Raw genomic sequence first — 26270 nt, 5'->3', positions numbered from 1 at the left:
TTTCTACAGGGCATAGAGGGGGTATGTCGATGGCAGCTGGAAAGTGCAGTGAAAGTATGCCTGTATAGACATTTCCTTTTCTCTATTCATAACCGATAAAATTTCTATAGACAAAACTTTACTAATAGGATATAGCTATCAATCTATAGGCTTTCTATATACTGCCTATAAGATTTGTATCGTCTATGTAGTAGTGTATAAGATCTGTCTATAGAAAGTCTATTGAGCTTGGAGAAAAGTTTACGGACAGTGTATCGACTAATTAAAAAAAAAATTGTAAGGGCATGTGGGCGTGATCATGTGACCAGACAGCTGCGCCAATAGCCTCTCAATGTAAAGCGTCTATACGTACGAAACATTTTTGAACAGAGGCGACATGACAGCACAGGCATACTTTCACTGCACTGCATGCACTTTGCGGTGAATGGAACTCCGTGTCATTTCAGCTGCCATCGACATACCCCCTCTATGCCCTGCAGAAAAAAAAAACTTTCTTAAAGCAGGTTTTTTGAAAACTAATTTGTGGCTGCAAAAATTTTCGACTAAAACAGCCGCTATTTTAAATTCATGCACCTACCCATCCCGCCATGCCGCCCTTTTGCCCCACCTCATTGCATGAAAGTTGCGCCAATTAATTTCGCTTTACGGCTTTATCGGCTACCCGTGAATTTTATGCCTGTATGTTTGTTTCCATGGTCCTTTCTCCTCACTTGCCGCGACTGGTTGCATCAGCCGATGACGCGCGCTCGCTTTCGGCACTGCTTGCTCTCTCTCTCCGCACTCGTCACTCGCCTGGGGGCGTCACAGCACTAGCCTTTGCGCCACCACAAGACGCAGACTATCCCTCTTGCGTCTCATAAAAAGACGATTCGATCGCTTGGCTCGCCTCAGATGCTAGCGGCTTCATTCGGCTAGAATCACACTCGCAGCCACGCAGAGACAAACGCCGGCACGTTCGCTTAATGGCACACATACTTCCTGCCTAGGAAAATATCATGACTTGTGGCGTCTGTAACAGAGCTCAGTACTCTTTTAGACCTCCTTTCCAAGGTTAGGTAATTAGGCGCCAGCAGAAAAGGGAGCAGACCTATGTATGCTGTCCTTGCTTCGCACTGAACAAAATTCAGAGTTGAATCGCGACGGCCGATTTATTGCCCTGACGGCCACGCGAATTTTCCGTCGTACTAGTATCTCTCTACAAACATCGCGATTATTCTTCACAGATGAACTCAAAAGTGTGCCACGTTAAAGGCATGCGCACTGTGACCATGACTTCTTCAAGAGATGACTTCGGTATGAAGGCATTTGCGTTAATGACTACAGCAAGGACTAAGAAACGGTGTGATAACTAGAGCCTGTGATTGTGGCCATATGCCAGCAGCCCCGTAAAGTAGGCAGCCAACTACCACGGCAACATTTTTCAATACTTTATTTGGAAACGCTTAGAAAATATGGTACACTGGTCATCTTTACACACGCAGGAGATGATGATGATTATAGATTTTTATGGCGCAAGGGCATCTATGGCCAAAGAACGCGCGCCATGGCACAACGTGCTTTCGATTTCTCAAGGTGGGTTCAGAGACCAATTTCCCAAGCATTTCACCCTTAATAAGCCGAGCACGAGACCAGCTGGGGAAAGCGTGTACCCATTGTATCACCGGTGGGTACCCGGTCACTGGGGATAGAACCCCGCACCTCCCGCATGCAAGGCGGATGATCCACCACTCCACACGCAGGAGAGCAGCGCTTCGCACTCTGTGCGAAAGCTGCTAATGACGTCGCACGAGGTGGGTGACAGCGGTGGTCCTAGCGCCGCCCCCTGCTGGGCACAGCACCAGCTCCTATCTTCTTAGAGGGGGTATGTCTGAACTAGCGATTGCAGGCTCGAATAAAATTAATAAAAAAGCGGTACAGAATGTAATATCAAAAGTTTAATACCATAGCCAAGTGATTCATTATTCGCAGTAACATTCGGGTTTTTCATCTCTCTTCGTAGTAGGGTGATCAGCAGCGTCGATAGATATCGGTTTGCGGCCAGTTCGAGCTATCTGCTGCTTTGATGCTATAGGCACATTTAAGAGATCGCGTGGACTGGGCCGACCTGACCAGCCAGATGTGCGGAAGTCTTTTCATTCATTCATTCATTCATTCATTCATTCATTCATTCATTCATTCATTCATTCATTCATTCATTCATTCATTCATTCATTCATTCATTCATTCATTCATTCAGTCCTTCGTTTATGCGACTCACTTCAAGTAGACGTCTTTCATGGAAGCCACCGAAACTCCAATTTTTTCAATTCCCAGCTTCTTTGAGGTCCTCTCCAGCGTTCCGAACATGCCCGGGAAGCTTTTGTAGTCCAGCGTCTTCAAGGCGATGGTCACTTCGCCTTTCTTCTCGTCTTCCACGGTGGCCATAGGCACAGCCTTCTCAACGACCGCAAGCACCTCCTTGAGCTTGAACACCTTCGGATCCTTCACCAAGGTAATCTTGTAACCGACACCTGCGCAGACAGTCGTTGCGGGCATTGCCATCATCACATGTACACTGCGTCTATTTACGTCTTCTTGGTACTTTCTTGGATAATAACGCGTTTGTTCTAAATTAATGACGTTAGGAAAACCAGTGTTCATACCCAAGTTACGCGGCATCAGCCTATCCCGCTGTCGGTCATAAATAGCATACGTCAACTTTAAGGGTGGTAATTGTCGACCGTCGCGTGACTGAATAAACTGTCGGGACAACTGGTTGGTGTATTATATTGGCGACCACGGCACGAACACAATAAGAGAATGGTTTTGAGAAAACGTATCTCACAAGGGTACAAAGTCGTTACACAATTCTGTGCGATCCATTTTGTGTAGCAGGGTGGTTGCGTGCACGGCTTTTCAAAGCGCATGGCTAGATTTTTTCCCCGTCCCTTTGTGTGGTGTGCTTTTCTGATTGGCCCGAGAACGTGCGTACGGCTATTGAAAGCATACAGCGACAGAAAAAACCCAGCGCCGGGCAAAGAATTCTAAGCTCCAGCTTCGTGAAAAGGAACTCAATGTCTGAAGATAAACGCGGATAGTCGTCACTTTTACTGATGCTTGTGCAGCCTGCATTGCTCGTTCCAAATGGTGCCTCCTTTTCCTTGCCGGAAAGGCGGCAAACATATGGTACTGCCGTAGTTACACAATTTAAGCGAAAAATGGCCCCGAAATACTGCCTCCTTGGTTTTTACTGCTGTAAGCACGAGTGTGGACGTCAGGCCTTTTACCACCAGACAAAGACTTGTCACATCTGCGAAATGTTCGCTTAAACTATTATGAACAGCATCTGCCATTCCTCAGCTACCAGGAAAGCAGAATATTGCACACATGCGTGGCACAATACGCAAACATCTTCGGCTCCTCTGTTTGCATGTAAGGCATGTTTTGACCCTTCTTGTCACTGCCCTGATTAGTGCTACAGCACGTAGCGGATATTTCTTGTTGCTCAGATTAATTCGCCGATGCCTATTACCTGCCTTTCTACGCTTGAAGCATCCAACCTACATTCTGGCAATTACACTTACAAGCGGCGTTGCGAAAACGCACTAGAAAAGGTGTGTACCTTCATTTACTAGCTTATTTTTGTTAGACTCTTATCCCTCGAGAGTGGCCTACCGCGGCTTGTTACGAGATCTGAATAGCTAGACCGGCGTCGACATGTGTTTTTTTTTAATTTTTAAGCGATCACCTTTCAGCATTAAATAATTATGTAATCAATTTCCCATTGACTTAAATCAGAAATTATTAAATAGACGCCTTCCCTTATGTTTTGCATGGCTTAAGTGACTGTTCACTTCACTCGTTCTTCGTCATAGCAATCCGCTCATTTCCCTATCCTTGCCCGCTCATAAGCATATTTACAACGAGTTTCTAGATACAGTGCTCTTACCTGACGTTGGTACTCATATCGGTTTATGCCACATTTGCATTTGGAGTACTTGTCGAAGTGAACTTTGAAGTCTTAGCGGTCTTTCAATGCATGTCGATTCCCAGGAATTTGCAAAGCTGGCGCGAGGTTACAATAAGAAAACGAGGCGAAAATTTCACGTAATACAGGTAGATGTGAATTATGAAGATTTGATGTTTGAATGAATGAAGCACCCAACGCTGAATCGTAACAACTTAAGATCACCGAATCGGCTTCTACTAACTTAAAATACTCAGTTGTTACGTAGAATACATCCGTGATAGCACCTTCACACTCGGCCTAGTGTACCTATGGAGTGTTTGCTATTCCTGAAACTTGCTTGACGTAAGCAAAGCGCAGCACAGATTAATTGCTGCAGCTAAAAATTCCAGAGTTCAATGGCAATTTTTTGACTTACCGTCGAGGTCACCTGGCTATCTTGTCCACTGCTAATCGCTTTCTAAAATAGTCATATTTTCAGACCTTTTGATGTTATGATTCTCTGCGGCACCAGTATGTTTTTCTACCTGTATTCGTTTTTTACGTCGACTGTTATTTATCTAAGCATCGCATTCCTACTCCACAAAGCATGTGTGCTCGGAAATTGCATTTCTTTGGTGCTTGTTCAAATATTTATACCTCCTCAATGGACCACGGAGCAGTGCCGCAGCATGTATTCGCCGAGTTTTATCGTGGCCGCTCAACTGTATAAGTGCTGCCTTTTTCAACCACTCGTGCAATGTCATGCTTACGTTTTTAAATTACGTTTCATGCTTTCACATTACGTTCTAGGATGCATTCTCTAGCTTTTAATGGAAGATTAACTTCATAGGGGCAGCGAGAAATTATAAAATTACTTCGAAATTTATTGCTTAGGCCCGTTTCTACGGGCAGCGGACCGGCCTGTTTAAGGAGGTGAATACCGTATGCTCCCGCAGTTAATAAAACATATACAATCAGGCTTTAAACACGTGTCGGCTGCGATATGACTTTTATTACATACACATTTTCTTCTAAGGTCTGCTCGCCATCTATTAATGAAGGTTAACTTCATAGTTGCCGCAAATACAAAAACACTTGTACACTTTTTTCTTTACATGCAATTCTAAGGACCGAAATCCCAGCCAGTACCAGCAACAGCGACACCAGCTCCACTGCATTTTTTCTACGTCGAACATCGCTGTTGTTTCTATATGTGGTCAACGCGCCTCTCAGCTCCTTTCAGTGTGGCAAGGTTAAACATAAACTCGGTGCACACACTGTTTTTCTTTTACGCAGTAGTTGGAGCAAGCATATTATATATATATATATATATATATATATATATATATATATATATATATATATATATATATATATATATATATATATATATATATATATATATATATATATATATATATATATATATATATATATATATATATATATATATATATATATATATAGAAGGTAGGAGTTGACAAGGGAGAGGGGAATGGAGCACGTTGCACTCGACCGGCTGTTTATAACAGGCAAGTACTAGACCTGATATGATACACGTAGTTGGCGGAGCTGGTGGCTGAACATTATGAACGGACACAGCGCAAAACAACGGAACAGAAAACAACACACACGAGCAATTGTTTGTGTCCGTGTCTTAAGACCCTTTCTTTTGAGCTATGTTACTTCATACTGCTTGTAATTAAATTTTAGTAGCACCCGCATTGTCTAGGACCATGACTGCCAAACTATGCATGCACCCAACATGGCAACAAGATGAGAGATGCGGAGGAGATTGAGCAAATAAGCACTTCCTGCATGGGCATGCCAATGGTGCCCACGGCTAGCCTCGTCCGAGTACATGAGAACACTGTACGCGTCCGTGTGGCTACAGCAGGCGCTCACCGCAGGCCTTCTTGAGGAAAGCCGTGGAGCCACTACAGATGACCTTGCCGCTGGCCATGATCACCACCTGGTCCCCGATGGCATCAGCCTCGTCCATGTCGTGCGACGAAAGGACCAGCGTCCTTTCTTTGGCCACGTTCTGCAGGGTGTCCCACACGTTGCGCCGCGTCTCGGGATCCATGCCGGCCGTGGGCTCGTCGAGGATGAGGAGCTGCCGACAAGATCCCGGTTGGCCGCGCAATGCTTACCTCACTTTACAAAAAAGCGCTTTTATGATCAACGAAATCTATCCAGAGTGTTGAACATGAAGGCAGGATCAATTATTTACCGCTGGCTTGCACGCTCATTCTAGTTCGTTTCTGAATTAGCTAGGTTAGAAACTGACGCTCTTTGGGAGCGATATTTAACTTTTGATTGAAGTAAAAGTACGCCTGTAGCACAGCAGCACTAATTGGTAATAGAGTTTCTATGTTACGTCAGTTAACTGCGCCGTTGGAAAAAGTGGTTCATTGTTTCTCCTATGCACGATATCGTTCCCTCTTCTCTGCGTTAAATACTAAGTGCTATGAGATAGTAATTGCTGCACCCAGTGACGTACTATTATTGACAGCATTTCTAGAGTGCTTTATTTCGCTAAGACTACAAGAAAGAAGGCTGACATGGAGATTCATACTTTGACGCTTATTACATGTTTCAAACGCTGATGGTAAGGTCAACGGTCTACCAGGCGCAGGTGTACTGACGGGCGCACATTGGTCAGTCTCAGCAAACTTTACAAAAGCAGCATCAATAACTCGCTCGAGGCGCCGTATTCTATAAGCTGTCTACTTTCCGTTCTCCACATCGCGTCCATTCAGTCCCCTGTCAGTGGTCAGTCAGATATGCCCGCAGGATTCAAGCGTATGTGGCAAGCGACCCGGCCACTGGGTGGTTGGCTACCGAACCTCACTATTGGCTGCATATCGCAGCCAATGGCAGCCAGTGGGCAGGCCCGGTCACCTGTTGTCAGAGCGCTGCGATGCACCTTGTCATTGGCCGCCCAATTTAAGCCGATGGTAAGGTCCAGTGCCAAACCACTCATTGGCCCGGTCACTTGCCCCAGACGCTTGAAAGCCGCGGGTATAACTGAGTGACCACTGACAGAGGCCCGAATGGACGGAAAATAGAGAGCTTATAGAAAAGGGTCCCAGGCTAGAAGTTCCACAAGATGACAACAAGCGAGCGCACCTTAGGCTCCGAAACGATGGTGAATGCAATGCTCAGTCTGCGCCTCATTCCACCGGAAAGTTCGCCTGGAAAAGAGTACGCCTTGTCCTGCAGGTCCACCACCTCTAGCGTAGACGCGATGGACCGGCGCAGCTTGTCCATCGGGACTCCTTTTAACTGCGTCCAAAGGAACTCAATAGTGTAAGGAACTATCCACACATGGGAATTCATTGCAGCATTTTTTTACCGCATTAGGCGTTACACACCAGGTGTTATAAAAAAAAAGGCGCCCCTTTTACGATACCGTGCGAGTTGCACAGCTAGCGTCATATTTGACACGCATGGCGTGGTAACCAGAACAAGCACATTAGTTCTACGATTAGACGATTCCACAGTATTTAATCTGTGATTGCCGCATTCCGCTAACGTACGAGTTCCTTCTGACTATACACAGCCGTACCCCTTCTCAATGGTTATCTCTATGGTGGCGGCGCCAACATGGGCACGCTAAATACACATCAACAGCGTGAGTTGCGAACCAAATGGTCGCCCACCTGGAGGTAACCAACCTACTGGATGTCACCCTAAGCGAAGCAAGTCAGGTAGTTTAGTACAACTGCTGGCTTTGTTGACACTATAGTGAACGTTCTGTAGCCAGTTTCTTTGCGTCAAATGGCGTCATCGTTACGGCCGAGACAGCAGCCTGATGCGATCATTGCTCTAAAGAACGTTCCACCAACGGGGCAATAGTGTTGAAGTGTTGCTTCATGGCGAGACACCCAATATGCCTGACAAATAAGTACCAACGGAAAGCTTAATACAAGTGCGTTACAATGACGTGGCCAAACTAAATTACTGAAGGTCCTAGAACATTAGTCGTAGTGACTTCTGAAATTTCAAGCAAAAATCGTCGCAAAACTGAACGCACATTCATTGATATAAATTATATTTCTCGATCGCACACCTCTGCCCTCTTCCTCAGACCAGAGCGAGAGCATATAGATCGCATGGTGCTTGAGCATCATGACAAAAACTAAAGGATTATGCAATGCCGCTAAATTAAAAAAAACATCAGGAGTACCACCTCTGATGGTGCAAGACATATCTAGCCGCCGTGCCACACGGACGCGATGCCCATCCACTAACAACGAGCAGCTGAACGGCGTAATGGATCCTTGATCGCAAACACGGGGAAGACAAGAGCGGAATGCGTGACTACAGTATGTGCTTAGGCTGCTTGGTGCCTACTCTCAAATGTAAGAGCGAAACCATGTGTAGACAGGCGGCTGAAGAAGAATAGGCACAACACAGAGTGGTGTATTCCGCATGTGTCGAAAGTTAAGGAACGAACATAGCAAGAAGCAAGAACAACACGAAATATAAAAAGCCGAAGCTTTCAAAAAGAAAAAAAAATTGTTCTTGCGGGAATGGAAGAAGCAGTTCTAAGAAACATAGATTAGGGCAGCCAACACGTGACTACTGCGGGCTTGTATAAGGCCAACATCACTGACCGCATCGTCATTAATGGAAGCGGTTAATTTAGTTCTTAAAGATACATCGGTCATCTCAAATTTGGTATTAATAACAATTCACTAACAAATGCATACCATGGATATTCGCCCATTTTATCAAGCGTACATTATTAACAACAGGCTTATTTCCTTGAAACTGGCACGGAGAAAAGCTTGTCCTAATATTCATGCCTAGCCGCGCAAAGTTAAGGAACATTACTAGACAACAGCTCATTGTAAAAGGTAATCCTGTCTACAATAGAGCCTAAATGTTCTGTGGTTGCCCGGCAGCAATGGGAGGTGATGCAACAGTTCTTACATTTATTTTAAATGCCACGGTATTTTCTTGAATTCTTATTCTGGAACACTCAGAAGTCAATATAATTCGTTAAAGTTACTATGCAGTCAGCCTGTTTACTTCACAACAATGAAAGTTCAAACTCATAGTGTCTCTCCTGCGTTTTTTTTCTAGTAGACGCTACATAACTAACGCTCGCACAGCTAGGCTGGCCACCAAGTAAGTTGGATTGCGCTTCGAAGAAAAGCATTTGCGCCATCGAGGGCTACTAGCCACCTATATTTGTTTGTTAGTAACTAGCACTAATGTCTCAAAGGCCTATCCGGTAGAGGCCCTTAGGTCAAATGCCGCAGGGTGAACACCAGGAGATACCATACGACATAAGCGTACAGGTGGCCACAAAAGTTTTCGGAACGCTGAAATCACGAAAAACGTCTATTTCCACGCAGACTAGAAAGACAGGCTCTCCGGGTTGTACTGAGCAGGGCACGCTGCGAACTACAAAGCACACCCTTCAGTTCATGGTTGCGTGCCTAGGCTGCCGAGTAATTAAGCTTTGTTGAAAGCTAGGACGTCACTGTCAGTTTGGCTGACGTCACTACCTGTCCAGTGGACTCCCTTCAGGTCGCCAGGAATCTGGGGGCGTCGCACAGAATTTTCGTTACAACTTTTGAACTCAACGCCGACAACGCAGGGTTTCGTTGTTGATCAGCCTCATAAGGATTTCGCCTTAAAAACAATTCAGTTCAATTGAAATTGAATTGAATTGAAGGAATAGTCCCCGTTCCGTAGAGAAGGATGGTGGGCGTACCGATCCAAAGTAGAGGAGGTTCTCTACGCAGGTCATGTTCTCGAAGAAGATGTCGGTCTGTTGGCAGAAACTGACCAGCTGGCGTACGCGGCTGCGGTGCGTGGTCACGTTGTAGCCGCAGACTCGGGCCATTCCACTCGTAGGCGCCTGCATTCCTGCGCGTAAAGAAAATGGGTGAGCATTTAAAGCTGCAATCGCAACAAAATATCGTGAAAAGTTGGTGCACTTTAGTGTAACGCACCAAAACCCTTACGATCACTTCGCGCAAAAGCACGAAGTTTCAGAGTTGCTAGCACTGCGGTCCAGAGGACGCGACTTGAAGCCAAAATATGACACCTTTAGCACACCGTGTAACACGTTACCCTTACCGTTACCGGAGTACCGGAATCCCGCCCGCCGCCGCTGAGCACGCGCCGATTGGTCCCGTTGCTGCAAGCGCACGCGCAGTTAGTTGCTGGGTACCTGGCGCCATCTGGCGCAGTCAAGGCGACTTGCGCATGCGCATTGGCTTCCCACGGACTCCCGGTTCTTCGGTACCGGTAACACGGTAGACGATATGTAAAGGTCTCTATAGAATGATTTTCTTAACCGCCTTAAAGCTGGATCTCGCATTCGCCAGCGATTCCGTTTCTAATGACGGAAATGTTCTTGGTATTGATGACAAATCAACTACGCATACTCCTCTTATCTCGCACTCCCCAGAATACGACATGAATTTGTGAACTAAACACTGGTGAGCATATTTCATATTTATTTACCTGCGTTCAAGAATTCTGCTAAGCTTCTCTGTAAGGAAGTGTTTTGATGTAGTCCTTTCCGATGTGCCGTTTAACAGCTGTGCCTCTATGCATACATTACTGCCAAAATTTGAAACCATGGCTACAATAAGGACCATCAGTCTTCCAAGAATAGTCCTGTCCTGAAACGCACTGCCTCCTTTATCGCCTGCCGATTTTTCTTCGTTATCGCATAACTACGCCTATGGGAGTAGGTGTAAGACGCGTACGTGGTGGGGACAGTCGAAGAAGCATATGGCGCCATTTCTGGGTCGTCGGGTACGGCGGCGACTTAGGTCTTGATGTGTAAGAGGCCTGCTCAAGAAAGATGAGACAGAATCTGCGTCGCTGTTCGGAAGCGCACTTTCTTCAACCATGCTAGAAATTTATGCGGTTCTCTCATCAGAAATGAAACCTGTCTACATTTTAATGATCAGGATTATGGGTGTTACGCCAGGCATTATAAGGTTAACTCAGAGGAGCTAGTTTATGGTGTTCACCTGTAAGAATGCTCATGAATGTAGACTTCCCCGCGCCGTTGTGTCCGAGGAGTACAGTGATCCTGGACTCGTAAACTTTCATGTCGAGGCCATTCAAGGCCGGCTTTTGTCCAAACACCTGCGATGGGACGAAAATGATGCTTCAACCGTCCAGGTCCAAAGTAGTGCTAACACCAAGGGGCAAAATTTGACTTTCACACAGTTAGATATTGAACCGATATTATTTCTTCAATGTCTAGTCACTATTCTTCAGATCACTAGCGAGACGATGAAGTTTCTCAGCGTGCAATGCACGGGGAAACAATCCAGGTTATTGCGTACATGACTGCATATGCAGTGGCGTTTCTCGAGCAGTTTCGATATTTGTAAAAGCCTCGGGTGCTCATTGTGACCGCTATGACCACCAAGGTTTTCGGGCATACGAACATCTCGAATCAACAGTTTACTACTTGAAGGAAAAACACTAGGACGTCCGTGTGCTGTGCGATGTCACTGCACGTTAAAGATCCCCAGGCGGTCGAAATTATTCCGGAACCCTTCACTACGGGACCTCTTTCTTCCTGTCTTCTTTCACTCCCTCCTTTATCGCTTTTCTTACAGCGCGGTTCAGGTGTCCAACGATATATGAGACAGATACTGCGTCATTTCCTTTCCCCAAAAACCAATTATTATTATTATTATTACTGCTTGCTAGAGAAGCACAGCAGCGCTTGCGGCCTCTCTTTTTCCTGGGTTAATTGTCTAATTGAAATGTAAGCTGATTATTATTTAAAGCACATTGACAGTGGAGAGCAGAGGTGGCACCGGAATCAGAACTCCATTCGGAAGGTTGCACTATGCAAAAATACTACACTGGGTACAAGGCAATGAGCACTCCACCGGTCACTGCAGTATGTCCACTGAGCTCGTGACGTTGTAGATACTGTCACGCTTCCCAGCCGCTTGTACGTAGTTTTTATGGATCTGCGCCACCCTCAGAATATCTCACTGTGCCCACCTGAAACTTTGGGTCGAAGATGCTACCGATTCCATGCTCGAGACGCCACTCTCAACGAGAATCGTCTCCACCTCTCAGCAACAACTATCAATAACTTGGAGGACACCTGATTACTATTACCCGGGACAACTCAAAAGCATAGCAGCCTCGAACATGAGCGTTCCTACCACCCCCGGGCAGAGCATTCCTCCGCCCGCGTAAGAACCTCCTCCTTCCACTGTTGGCACCGTCTAGATTCTTTTCCTGCCAACCACCTGCCATCTGCCACGGTTAGGAGGTGGCAGGTTGCTGGCTCTTTCTTGTGCCAACTTTGGTACGTGGCAGGGTTTTCTTCTGACAGCCACCTTCTGGTGTTTTCCTCATCTCCCATAGAAGATACAGGGATTGCCCTAGATCTCCTTCGGAACCTGCCAACTATGGTAGGTGGAAGGTCGCAGCTGGCTGTTCCGTGCACCACGCGTGGCAGGTGGTACACCCATGCACCAGCGTTGTAAGTGGCAAAGTACGAGATGGCGGGGGTGCGGGAACATGGGGGCTTTTATTCTAGCGCATAATAACACCCGCAGCAATGAGGCGACGCAGCATTGTTTAATAAACGGAGCTACTCGGTCCACACTGGGCACGACACCATATTTTCACCGCGCTCTTGACGGCTCAGAATAGTTTCCTTCCTGCTGGAACGAATTTTGTAATAGCAGCTGCTTATGAGTTTTTGTGTAGGCGCTGGCCTCGATAGGAACACGGTCCCTTTTACACTTGGCTTCCATAAGAGTTACGGCAGCCGCGGTCAGACACCGATTTTACGAACAAGGGCACCGAAGACGGAAGCTATAGTCCCTGAGCCGTAGTAGAACAGAGAGCTCTTTAGTGACACCGGTTGCCATCTTCTAGGTATGATCAGTGTGTGGAAATCACGCTCTCTGAGTGGGCCAAAAATCGCACCTTAGCAGACTGGCTGTAATCCAATGAGGTCCTCATAGCGCTGCTGATAACTCGGGCACAGTAGATAGAAGTTGCAGGGAACCACCGACAGCTCATAGCGCAGCTCATTGGTGGCGCTACAATCTGCTAACCTTAGTGAAATACCCCAGAGAATACAGCCCTGCTTTGGAGGGTAGTTTTCAAACTTGTACGATTAAAGAGCCGCAATACTGCCGCATTGGAAGCCACTTCACAGGCCCTACCAGCGGTCGGACTACGCTAGTGGCACATGACAAGCTTCCAATTTGCCTGGTCCGCCTCCTAGTCTTCACTCGAGCTCTTGTTCTGTGAGCCCTCGCCATGTCCTAAACCTCTCACTCCGCAGCTCATCATGAGCGTGAATTACCAGAATTCTAGTGACGCTATTTCTGCTAGGGTACTTAGTATGATTTCCTTATAAGGACAAAATAGTATATCGAGCAGCCTTAACTCTGTGCTCACCTTGGTGAGATTTTTAGCAACGATAATGGTGGGTGTGTCGGCAGGAAGCTCCTCGAATCTGGCAGGATCTCCCTTTTCCGGAATGTCCTCCTTCTTTTTACCTTCGCTGGGCTTCCAGTAGGTCGGCTGAAATGTATCGACAACGTTAATATACACATCTATGTGAAATGAAGCAGCGGCGACAAATGTGCAGGGTGGACTCAGTCGAGGCATTCCTAAGAGATAAGTTAAAAAGTAATTTTTGCGCTTTGATAGAGGGTATTATTTGCGTAAAGATCAATAGCTCGAACGCGAGAGACGAGTAGTGCATTTTTTACTAGCTCGTACTAAAATCCGCAAAAAATACAGATTAATTTTTCGGCATTTCTTAACCTGCCACTTGGAGTGGACTACTAATCGTTTCGTGTTCTCTGAACTACGTGTCAATGTGTACACAGAATGTTTAGAATGTAATGTCGCCCCCTTCCTCCCCCTCACCCGCACTAATCTCGTAAAAAAAAACGTAGCCTTTGACTCTATACGCAAAAAAATTCTATACTGCGGCCTAATGAGTCAACAAAGTATTTCAACAACGATATAAACTGCAGTTTCTCGAAGCAACATTTGATGCGTGCTCAAGCCTCAAAGCAGGTGCTGAAAATGCAGACTACTGATTTAGAAAGCACTCTTTCTGACACTGTCTGGATGCGGGACTATGGCTGATTTATATCATAATAAAGCGTATATTTCATTTCATCCAGTGCACATTGATCAGAACAACGTAAAGATAAGGTTATTGCGTACAAGCTAAGTAGTTAATGATTATCCTGAAACATGTTTCCACAAATGATCCGCATTGAAATATAAACCGAATTCAATGCCTTGTCTTTATATTTTTGTAGTTTTCGTTTAAAAATTGCCAGGAAAATAAAATCAAAAACGTTTAAAAATTAAGCGCGCTTAAGTCAAATGTTTACCATGTGAGATATCGAGGGCCTTAATTCAAGGCTTGAATGGCCAACGGATTATACAGCAAAATTTCAAGCGCTTTTCAAATGTTGAGCTCTAAAAATGAAACAGCCTCCGGCAACTTTTTCTCAGTTTTCTCAGTTGTAGTGTAAAGTGTAATACGCCAGTTATTTCTTCAATGCAGAAGAAAAAACTTTTTGAGGGCACTTAATAATAATAATTGGTTTTTGGGGGAAAGGAAATGGCGCAGTATTTGTCTCATATATCGTTGGACACCTGAACCACGCCGTCAAGGAAGGGATAAAGAAGGAACTGAAAGAAAGGAAGAGGTGCCGTAGTGGAGGGCTCCGAAATAATTTCGACCACCTGGGGATCTTTAACGTGCACTGACATCGCACAGCACACGGGCGCCTTAGCGTTTTTCCTCCATAAAAACGCAGCCGCCGCGGTCGGGTTCGAACCCGGGAACTCCGGATCAGTAGTCGAGCGCCCTAACCACTGAGCCACCGCGGCGGGTTGAGGGCACTTCCTGAACTAAGAAAGTAATTTCATTTGAAATATTTTCCTCATACTTCCCAGTGTTTTTTTTCCTCGGATATTTCTATTTTAGAAATGTTTCCTCCAAAAACGAAGCAGAAATTCAGGGGGAGGAGATATACGGTTATTTACCATTAACTGAGACTTTGCTTTCACAGTTCATCATGCAAACTCATTGAGAAGAAACAAACGTTATAGAGGTATCGTCTTTGGCAGTTGTAACCACTCTGCACGTTTCTCGTATCATTCGTACAGCGAATGCTTTAGGCCTTTCCTAATGATCAGAAAGTCTTTAAAGGCAAGTACGAACGTTCTCACTGCCTAAGAGATTTACAGTTTCAAGGTTGGCATAAGTGCTTCGCTGTAAAAGGGACAAAAATCATGCACCATGGTTATTTTAAGAGCGTTAGCTCTTACTCATCACGTTTAGAGATTTCGTGGGGTCTGCTACCACCCCGAGATCAAAGCGCCAGCTACGGCAGCAACTACTCAAAGTTTCGAGATTTCATGGGGTTGCTGCCTTGATATCGCAGAGCCATCTGTGGCAGCAACTATAAAACCGCACATCTCGCATTGAGACTTGCAGTGCCATCTACAATAGCATTATAGAAACAACCACCTGCCACGTGTCAAAGATGACGTCATAGTCCAATGTGGTGGATAAAGGTGGAACTATAAGAGTATGACGCCAGGGGACAAAATTGCGGCAGAGTTTCGGTTTCTCGAATCCAAGATGGCAGCCATTAAAACTGTTGTTTCCTCTCATCTCTTTTCCCCCTTCACCTCCTTGCCCCAACAAATATCCTATAACGGGTACCAAAACTGTCGCCTTACGAGACCGCTGTGCACCTGCGCATTCGTTCCGCTTATATACTCCGACAACAAGGGGCACCCATCCGGGGACAGTTGTGTACCGAATTTGGCAATCAGATAAAACCCTATTGGTGGTCGTATACAAATAAAACAGTAATCAAATAGTAGGTAAACATTGTACACATAAATGTACTAATTGAAGCGTTACCATATTACACCGCAAGCCGAATTCTAGGCCCACCTTGACCCCCCAAACGAAGCAAATTTCATTTGGGACATATCTTGAGGGGGTGTAATTCGACAAAGGGTAGACGCGCATCGTAATTTCTCTGACAGATGGCGCTATTAGCGTCGATCGCTCCGCTAACGCTCGTTACTTCAACGTATTCCAGACGGTGGCGGCCTTTTTTATCTGAAACCTCCAACCGGACAATTTTTTCACACGTTGGTCCTTCGGCACCAGTTAAACGCACGTGTCTTGTGCAGTGACTATTTTGCCAACACCATCGACTGTGATGCATTCAGGCGCATTATTCTGACTTCAAGACGCCGTGACTTCAAGAAACACGAGTCACTAGGTTTTTGGGCTTGGCTAGCGCGATGAGTGGTGCGGGAAGTGAGTACAATTTGAAACCTGCTTCTCTAGTCCTGATTATGTTACTGTTCTTGTCAATTATCTGCTGATCACTAAGGCGACCACGGCGACTAACCTACAAAAAGATGTGAGGTCAGAATTGTTTCAGAACTCGTATCATTCCTGCATGCAGTTGTTCTTTGCCACTTTACAACCGCAGACGCTACCACTTAGCACCGCAGCTTATGAGCATGCCCATTCATTGCGCACATCAGCGTATGCAATTTGAGATCGCGGGGACCATTACCTATAGTAGTATAGTAGTTATGTAAGGTAGTTATCAAAGCCGCAGCGGGATGTTAGCGCATCGTTGCACGAGACGCACTGCAGTTAAAAATTGGGACATCATATATAACACTCTTCATGCTATGTATAAACTCATGTATAAAACTGCTCAGTAGTCAAGGCTACTGCACATCCTGTAGCGTTTTATCTTATGTCGATCTTCACTAATTCTGAAACCTGCGTGCTAGGTAATTCCGTAAGCCTTATCAATCTGTACACGGGTACAGTGCCTCGTACAAGGAGACCTCCTTAACACGTGCGCGACCATGAAAACCTTATGACAAGTTGCTGCAACATGTTCGAAGACGTCATTAAAAATGAAAGGAAGCTGCTGCGGAAGTAACCGCGTGTAATAACACCAATGTAAAGAACGCGGTCACAGTGAAAAACACAGGACGACGCAGGAATTAAAAGCACCGAGCGTCGCCCAGTCTTCTTCACTGTGTCTGCCCCCGCTGGTTCTATTCTGTGTAACTATGTGCCAGCTAGCCCAACTGTCTACTCCTGTATGGAAGTAGAAAGGAACAAGCAATGTGTGGTAGTCGCTTAGAGCAAGGTATTCTTCATTCTTCATTCTTCATTGTGACTCTAGGTCTACAAAATTTGTCTCAAATTATAACTAAGTTGGAAGTTTCCTTTTGAATAATGACCCATTTGGTGACTGAAACCAGCGCTTTGAAAGTATCTTCTCAATAATTCTCACCGTGATATTAACATAGTTCAATGAATATTGCTTTGATATAAGACAATGACATAGCTACACCTCGTCGTTGGTGTCACGCATGCCTACTTCAAGTACGCAATCAGCGTTGAATTTTGGGTGGCTTCCAGAAAAGAAATCTCACTGTCTACTGTGCAGTGTCGCTAATTCCCGACATGCGATTTGCACATACCGTGCTCATCAATATTTGGAGCTTGGATATAGAATTTCATATCAGGCTGTTCTCAGCAGCCTGCGGCTTCTGTAGCTGGCCTTTGAAAGATCTTTATGATGATGTTAAGTATACCTTCTATCACTGGTCATGAATATATCAAGATCCGGTTATTCATGAACCAAACTACAGTACAAACATTTTTTAATGTCGCTAAAATGTCAGCCAATTAAGATAACGAAAAAAGTTCGCCATTTCAGCTCAACGGTTGCACATTGTTGCATTTAAGTTCTTATGTTGTGCGCAGCGATTCATTAACTGGTATTTACATACGGAAGCAAGACTGAGTGCCATGAGGCGTGTCGTAGAAGATAGGTGCCGAAATCTCACATGAACAATTTTTTGTTATGTTGGTTTGTTTAGTTTGGTTTATGGGGGTTGAACGTCCTAAAGGGACTCAGGCTATGAGGGACGCCCTAGGGAAGGGCTCCGGAAATTTCGACCACCTGGGGTTCTTACACGTCCACCGACATCGCACAGTACGCGAGCCTCTGACTTTTTCGTTATGTTAACCGTCATCAAACCAAACTTTGAGTTTAGCAGACGAGTGTGGTTGTCACAGAACGACTCAACTAGATCACCACAAGAATACCACGGCACGAGCCACTCACAAAACCGCAGTGCGCAGGCATCTAAGGCTTGGGAAACTCTTCTTATTGTTTCAAATGGTAGGTTTATTTAAGTTTGCCTCTGATTATACAATAGCACCCCAACATATCATCATCATACATGAATAAATGACTTTCGCTGGGAGAAATGGCGGCCCAGTAGTCATCCATATAGGGTATATTGTAACGGAAAATTTTCGCACTGGCCACATCACCCTGTAGAACTTCAAGTATTTAGTTCTGTGATGTTACCGACAATGAAATATTTGGCGATACATTTTCAGGCAGGCATTTGAGTGGGCGCATGTATTGCAGCGTTTAGTCTCCCTTCACCTTTTTATACCAAGAGGAAAGTCTAAACCTTGCGTGTCCAATACAATGACGCCTTTTGGAAGTGTGCTGTTAGTAATGGAAGCAATGAAGGCCTCAGTGGTTGAGGAGGGAAACAAACGTTTGGCCCGCTTATTAAAAATCTCCAGTTCCGTGGTCCACTTTGCCAGAGTCAGTGTGTCATGTTATGAACATACTTACCATGAGGAAAAAGAAAGGAGATTGGGGGTTGTCCGTGCTCCAGGGTAGAACTTTAGAAAAGTACCAGGCCAAGAACGCCATGACAAGGTCGCTGAGCAGCATTATAGCCCAGATCTCCACAATAGTGATGTTATCTTTCTCCAGCGCCTTCTTGGTGACTACGGACCATCCTCCACCCTCTGAAAAATTTAGCAGTTTGTTGTGCGGATGGGCGACAAGGCTTTTCTTGAATACAAAAGATGTGCTTTCTTTATTGGACTTGCGTTCATAGCGCTAAGCCTCTGACGCCCTCTGCAAAGTGTAACTGTTTGGAGAGAAAGAGCAAAACTATTTCTTTCAGAATATAACGTTCTTTCTTTACGGGACGACGCTTCATTACGTTAAGCCTCCGGTGATATGTTTTTCATCTAGAGATAAGCTAACTAATCCTACATTAAATACTGAAGTTTGGTATTTTCTCCTTCCCACTTGAACATCACCTTTCATGATTCACTTCGGCTGCTGACACACCACTTTTTACATGCCGTCTAAGACTGGCAGTAACTGTTGATGAGAGCAATTGCACGTCGCAGTGGGGATCTGTAGTTGTTAAAAGAAAAGAAAGTTTCCAGGTAGATACCTAGCGTTTCGGTTTTCGAAGCCTTGACTAGATTGCTCGAGCAAAAAAGCTCGGAAACTGACGCGCGCGCAGCAGGAGAACGTTTGTGCTTTGGTCTGTGTTTCTTTGATGTCCGCCCCGTTTCTTTTTTGCGCAGCCATTTTTAAGGATGCTATTTAGTGTTGCGGGAAAAAAAATCGAGAAAAAAACAGCATATTTGAAAGCAAGTCAAACTATACGACCACTCTTAAATGATTTTATGTTGTAGCTTTCTTTACGTTTCATAAAAACGTCAGGTGAATTTTGACAGCAAGGAAAACCTGTGGAAAATCCGTCGTCAGTCAGTAAAGGTAACTGGCAAAGCGGCGCAACTTCACGCTATGAAGGACTAGCCAAGACATTTTACACATCGGCACGCAGGGGTCAGCGTCACACATCTTCAGATGGCCTACGGAAGATGTAACTGGGGCGTCTCCGAATAGATTTGCCCAAATGGGGCTCCTTACCTTGTACTTTCACGGGGCAGCAACGGACGCATTCAACCGAAACGCAATCCCATTTTTTTATATGAAAACTTGATTTTTGACTAATTTTGTCTTACAACCGCTACTTGTGTCTTAGGAACATGTTTTGGACAAACAAATCTCGCATGTCGGTGCCTCCCACAACCCTGCTTCATGAGAAAAACGTCGGACTGTCCATCCGTATCTTCGTGGACTCTCTAAAAAATTCAAGAAATTTTAAAGAAATTTTTCAAGTTCAAGAAATTTTTCTTGAACTTGAAAAACCTCAGAAAGGGACGGAAGAAATCCGCCCCGCGAATTCGTTCAAGCCAAATCTACCCACATACCACGTGAAAGATGACCAGATCCCAGTAAAAAACATTACTTTTCTACTAATCTGGACCACCCTGGAGAAGCTAATTGAACACCCCTTAATGTTGTCCTTCCACTGGTATCGAAATGGACTAAATAGAATGCTCTAGAAGTCAACTACCAAGAAACAAGAGCTGAAGCCCGCTATATTCAGGTGGTAGGGGCTAGAAGCCTATATATGTAAATCATTCACAAAAGTTCCACCATACTAAAGCTAGAATAATTTTTAAAACTTGATGCACATAACGACTGCAAATACATTTGCATATCCTAAATACGGAACCTGGATTCACGTACTTGGTCCCCGGAGCGCATTTTTATTTTTTTCCCTTCTGTGCTCTGATCTTTCGGAATGCCGCGTTAAAAAGTTAATGAGAAACAGGCTTTAGCATAAGAGAACGTCTTGCTGGGCAATTTGGTAACTGTACATCTTTTTCGTTACAGGCGCGAAAACAGACACAACACAGGCGCTCCGTCCCGTCTTTCTACCTTGTGTTGTATCTGCTTTCGCGCCTGTAACCAAAAAGGCTTTAGCACTGACTACATTTCATTCCAATAGATTAAAATGACAAGAAAAGTGGTCGGCTACACATGTACGGCATTTTTATTAGTTTCTTTTTCTTGCCAGTACACTGACCATGGGATCGCTTTCGTTTAATTATGTTGCCCGCATCTGTGTGCACATTATTTTCGGCCTCTAAACTTTTTCTCCTTTATACTAGTTTTTAACCTGGCACATAATAACTATACTCGTTGTTACCACACCTCTGATGGCACTTGTGGCCCTTCCAGGTGTCTCCTACTTCAAACTGCACTGTCATCTTAGGCATGGCCGTGTAATATATTAAGTAGCAAGGTGCATAGTTAAACTGTCTAAATGCAACAATGAGAGAACAGCAACCTGAAACTCGTTTTGCGCTATGAGTAGCCGTGCCAAAATAACTGAGGAAGCGATGACAAAAAATGCAAACAGACTCATTTGTATCATTCCTGGTTGCCAGTTGGAATAAGTCGTCATATTGAGGTTGGTCGACACGATATCCAATCACGTAAAGCAACTAAGGGCAAGCGTTTTCATTAGAGCTACAAGTCTTCGAGTGAGGAAACGTTTGTGCTTCTGGCATGCACTCAAGCGTTTCCACCTGCAAGTGGCCATGTACTTTAGTGCCCTTGTCCGCTAGTTCACTTCCACCGAAAAAAATGCTGGCTCTATGACGCTGGTCTATACAGTCAATGTTTACCAATACGGTTCTCTGATGTTAAATGTCGCCAAACATCAGCAGGTGGCGCCAGGCAGCCATGCGGCATCATCCGTTGTTGTGTGAATTAGGAATCTTTTCTGGGCCTTCGTGGATTTAATAATAATAATAGCCTTTATTTCCGTCAACGTGATGAGGGAGGTTGGGAAAAGAAAAGCTGGACAGCATGACTGGTTCCAACCCCCCCCCCCCCCTTTATATAAAATACATAATTGCTTCCTTAAAGGCAAAGAAGAGCGGACGACAGAACACATTTTAAAATTAAGCACAGTCACAACGAGCATGAGAAATAAAAATAAGACGTAATAAAATAAGTTATCATGAAACAAAAGAAGCAACGTAATATCAACAGCGAGTCATATTTGTGCATACTGATATAATTTGATTTGATATTGCATTTGACAGGCAAATCAAGTTATGCTATCGCTCTTGTCTGTCCGTCCCTGCAGACTGGGAAATTCATTCTTGTGCGTTCCTTCTTAAGGAGTCTAGCGTATACATAGTGTCTACAGGTAGTGATGCGTACTTTCGTAGTCTCTGGTGATGGAGAGTATCCTCAGCACAGAAGACAGACCGCTTGACGGGAAGAAACCAGCGGCAAGTTTGGCGAATTTGGGCAACAGGATGTATCCAGCCAAGCTTTGTGGATCTGCGGCTTCTGTCACATCGCTTGGCACTACGGTCCACAGTAGAAAGGCCCCTATGACAGCTATCCATCCTTGAAAGAGAGGAAAATGCAGTGCGCAGCAGAAGGTTGTTTCATTGGCTCTAGTAGTTACAAAGTGCAAATACACGGACATGAACTAACAGTAGGAGCACCAAGCTAACAACAAAGGGTACCACACAATGAATCACTGCGCATATACTGAAGCCAGTCACAAAACGCCGGGAACTAGCAGTTCTTTAAATGTTTGCATTCTTCGCATAGTAAGCGTAAACCGGAAGGTGACCACGTTCTTCTCAGCCGAAGAAATCCAAATATTCCTTAAGGTGAGGACATATATCATGCTCCAAAAAATGTGGTACTGATTTGAGGACAAAACGCAATAATGTAATTTTTTCTTTTACCAATGTAAACTGCGAGAGGTACTTTAACCGAGTAGCTTTGCCTAAAAGTGGTCCCCTTGAAATAGATTACGACACTAAATTGAATTTTCTTCTGCCATTATTTTCCAGAAAAAGACAACTAATAAGTAGGAAATATATATTGTTTTTGTTATTTCCGAGAACACAGCATAGATTGCTGCCACAAGAATAAGATCTATACTTCAGTGCACCGACCAGCGGTTTCCCCGTTAACGCAGCTCCTTATCCTCCTGAACTGGGTAGTGGAATCCTTAGAGAAAAGTTTGTGGTTGGGAGCTATTAATTTTAGTATATTTAAGGAGACACACAGAGAGCTAATGTAAGAATTCAACTGGAAATTTTTTTCAGCTAGCAATCCACAAAACGAGGACTCAAATTCGGGCATAACTCCGAGAACAAACTGTACCTATGCGTCAATAGAAAATCAGGAGTCTTTAGATATCCAGCTCTCTTTGGCGTTCAGAGTACGGTTCATAGCTTGTGTACAGGAATTCTACGCACATTCCTTGCGTTACATGCCCACTGTATGAAAATTTTACTTTGGGAAGTTAACTCTAAAGGGATGCTTTGCTGCCCCAGCACTACCCGGTTTAGAGGGCGACATACAGAAATCACAATGTAGCAATAAAAACCGAAAACTCTCAAAGCGTTCACCAATAAACGCCTTTCTCTAATCTGTTTTCAAAGGCCGTGCCCCATCGAAATAAGGCCAGGACATAACCTTGCCCCTTCAGGTGGATCTACAGGATAGGGCGACCACATTCCTAGGAAGGGTGCTTATTGGTCTGCCCTACCCTAATCCTGCTTTCCTAATTGAGAAAAACATCTGAAAAGGAACATCTCGTCGTGCTATTCGAAAGGACGTTTGGAATTTGTCCTTCAATACCTGTGCAGGCTGCGATAAGTGCAACCTCAACTTCAGACGGAGCAATAAGACACACTATGCTATAATTTTCGATGCCAATGTCTTGGTTTCATATTGTGTATTTCATCCCTTCTAAGGTGGCAGTTTCACTACTAAAAACCCAGCCCACATTGTACGTATATCTGGGTTCATTCTCTGAATTAAGGACATTTTTCTCATGCTTTCATGCTTGGTATTCTGCCGTACGATCCCAAAGGACATAAGCAGAGAGAAGTGTCCTGCTTGTTTATTTATTAGTCGACAAAAAAAATTAGGGCACATATCTACTGCGGAGTGGACCCACTCGGGAAACGGTGGTTATCACCAAATGGGGCATGTGTGCTTGCGCACGTTTCAAATGGACGTCGTAAATGAGCGTGCTTGTGTGATGTAATTGTTCACATCGCTACAACTACCACCATCCTTTTCACCGCCCACGGGCAGAGTGAAAGCATGGAACTATTCTTTCGCTAGATGTACTATCGCGTTCAGTATGATTTGCAACATGTGAGAACTAACTATTGCTTGTGTGCAGTACTGTATAAGGAACATTGTGAACAGTCCGATCAATATGCTATTAACAGCGACGCACGCAAACAAAAAGAACCAAAGGAACTCAAGAACTAACAAAGGCATCACGCTCCGGCTGGGTGGCTTATGGATGAGAGTCAGTGCGTTCTCAAAGCTCCGCGTCGTTTCACTCGTTGCTTACCTTTTGGGAATATCCAAGTTAGCATGATGATTTCAAAAGAGAAGCCGGCTGCAAACATGAAGAAGGAGAACGCTACCAAGCTAGGATCCATGTCGTGTGCCCAGGCTAACGCATTCTCCTTGCTGTAGTACAAGAGACCCATCACGCTGGTGCTCTCTAGACAGCAGATGATCATGATCGTCAGGAAGTGTCCAGCGAAGAACTCTGCGTCCGTAAGTCCCATAACACCCTGGTGTTCCTGTGGGAAAGAAATCACCGTACAGCATTATAGAACCTGCCCTTTGCCATGAGTGAAACGCTGCTATAAATCTCTTGAATGTTTTTTTTTTGAGATTCTTCATTTCATGAAACTTTAGGCGATAGTCTTGAGGTTGGAAACTCAACTATGAATCAATTTGCGCCTAGTGAAATTAAGACAAGTGCATCCTGTTTAGTAAATTTACTGCAGCAAACCGCACCGGGCTTAAAGGCGTTTCACCTAATATTTTACACCATTTTCAAAAATAGTCTTTTTCAGTTGGAAGCGTGCTTTTTTTCGAATTTGCATTGTCAATGGTGTAGTACATCAGAATAAAGCTAAGAAGTGCTAACTAGCAGGCTGGTTAACTAATCTTGAAGAGTTAACTTTGTAACTATTTGTCTTAGGCCCCTTAACTATTGGAAGGTGTGTAGCCCACCGTAAGTATTATCCGTATCAGATTTCAGAATTTCGAAAACATATTTACCCTCGGCTTTGTGTGCCAACAAATTTAGGCTACATGGTGCCAAAATACATGTGCTATCGAGAAGCTTTCAGGCAAAGCAACCGCTGCAGTGCACGTAACTGGACGAAATAGTCTAAATTTGTTGTACCACCGCGCCATAGGTAACAGCGATTTATAAATCCTAATAACTGATATGGATATTAACTGTAGTGGGCCACACACCTCTCAATAATTAAGGAGCCTAACAGTAGTAGTAGTAACTATTCAATATTAATTAACGGGCCTTTTAGCACGTCTTATCTCTATTTTATGTACTACACATACCGCTGAATATGCTATGCCGAAAAAGCACTCTTCTAACTGTAAAAGCTTATATTTAAAAATTGTACAAAGTCTTAGGTCGAACACTTTGTAAATTTGAAGGTTATAACTAGAGGGACACCTGAGCTTCGCCTTAAGGGTATGACACGGCATCGTTAATGGTTACGTGCTACTTTCTGTCTTAGTACCTCTTTCTAATTAAATACACTGATAAGCATATATCGCCAGGAATACTAGGATGCTGATGCAGAACAAAACGCACAAGGCCACCCTGAAGCCAAATCGAACGAACAAGCCTGAATCGCCTCAGGGCAGCGTGCCAGTCTCGGAGCTCAAGGAACATGGATTCGATTCCAAACTGATCACCCCAGTTTTGTTTTCGGCGTAAATAATTTACTTCACATCCTTACATGACATAGCGGCATTAGAGGCAATGCTACGACCTCGTAATTACAATTTACCTCATGTTTTTCCGTGCGCCATCACTCAGTGGCCATTCCCCGCATTTAGCCGTTGTGGCTTTGTGTGTCTATCTGGCTCAAGCCAGTTTTGAGGCAGGCTGCCCACCTGGCCACCGTGTCAGGCGGCAGCTCATTTAATCGCAATGGGCTGCTCGGGAAGAACCACCTGGACCACAACCCAACCCAGGCAACCGATTCCCACCGACGGCAGCACCTGCCAAAGAAGGGCAGTGGCTCATCGCTTCACTACTGCACCACTGCGCCAGGAGTGGTAGGAAGACCCCCAGGGACCTATGAATGTAGAGAATAACCAATTCCGCATATATGGACATTAAGCCATTATCGCTATGTGAACAACTTGCATCCGTCAACACGGGATCTGAACACCGTGACCGAAGTGAAAGCCGAGCTACTAGCGCACCTAATTCGTATCTAGCCTAACTGCGCAAACTGAACACCTTTTTTTTTCATTTTATTCCATAGCCTAGCGCGGGACGTCAAGACCCTCTCGACCAATCAGGATTCTTCGGAAGCGCTATACCGGCTCAGCCGGGTTTTCAGCTGAAGAAGAGCGTAACTCTGTGAAGTAATGACAGTACGCATTACATGCAACTACTACATCTCTTCAGGAATATCGTCTCCTTTTAGCATTGTTCTCTTTTTTGAACTTTCCCTGTGAATGCATCTATCGTCAGCACGACTGAAGAT

At 44.7% G+C, this 26270-nt stretch overlaps 1 protein-coding gene across 1 annotated transcript in view; it reads right to left on the bottom strand.

Annotated features, from left to right (window-relative positions):
* Nucleotides 1–26270, bottom strand: part of LOC144103581 (phospholipid-transporting ATPase ABCA3-like) — an 83847-nt gene that overhangs the window by 42982 nt on the left and 14595 nt on the right. Inside the window, exons 6-14 of the mRNA XM_077636259.1 lie at nt 24077–24314; nt 21901–22092; nt 18643–18821; nt 13355–13480; nt 10936–11053; nt 9660–9814; nt 7061–7216; nt 5834–6044; nt 2258–2510 (exon numbers count right to left, since the gene is read on the bottom strand). Coding sequence (XP_077492385.1) covers nt 2258–2510; nt 5834–6044; nt 7061–7216; nt 9660–9814; nt 10936–11053; nt 13355–13480; nt 18643–18821; nt 21901–22092; nt 24077–24314 — 1628 coding nt within the window. The remainder of the gene's footprint in view (nt 1–2257; nt 2511–5833; nt 6045–7060; nt 7217–9659; nt 9815–10935; nt 11054–13354; nt 13481–18642; nt 18822–21900; nt 22093–24076; nt 24315–26270) is intronic.

Source organism: Amblyomma americanum, chromosome 9 (genome assembly GCF_052857255.1).
Source record: "Amblyomma americanum isolate KBUSLIRL-KWMA chromosome 9, ASM5285725v1, whole genome shotgun sequence".
Classification (NCBI taxonomy): Eukaryota; Metazoa; Arthropoda; class Arachnida; order Ixodida; family Ixodidae; genus Amblyomma; species Amblyomma americanum.
Note: the sequence above shows the minus strand (reverse complement) of the source record. Positions and strands in the feature narration are given on the sequence as shown.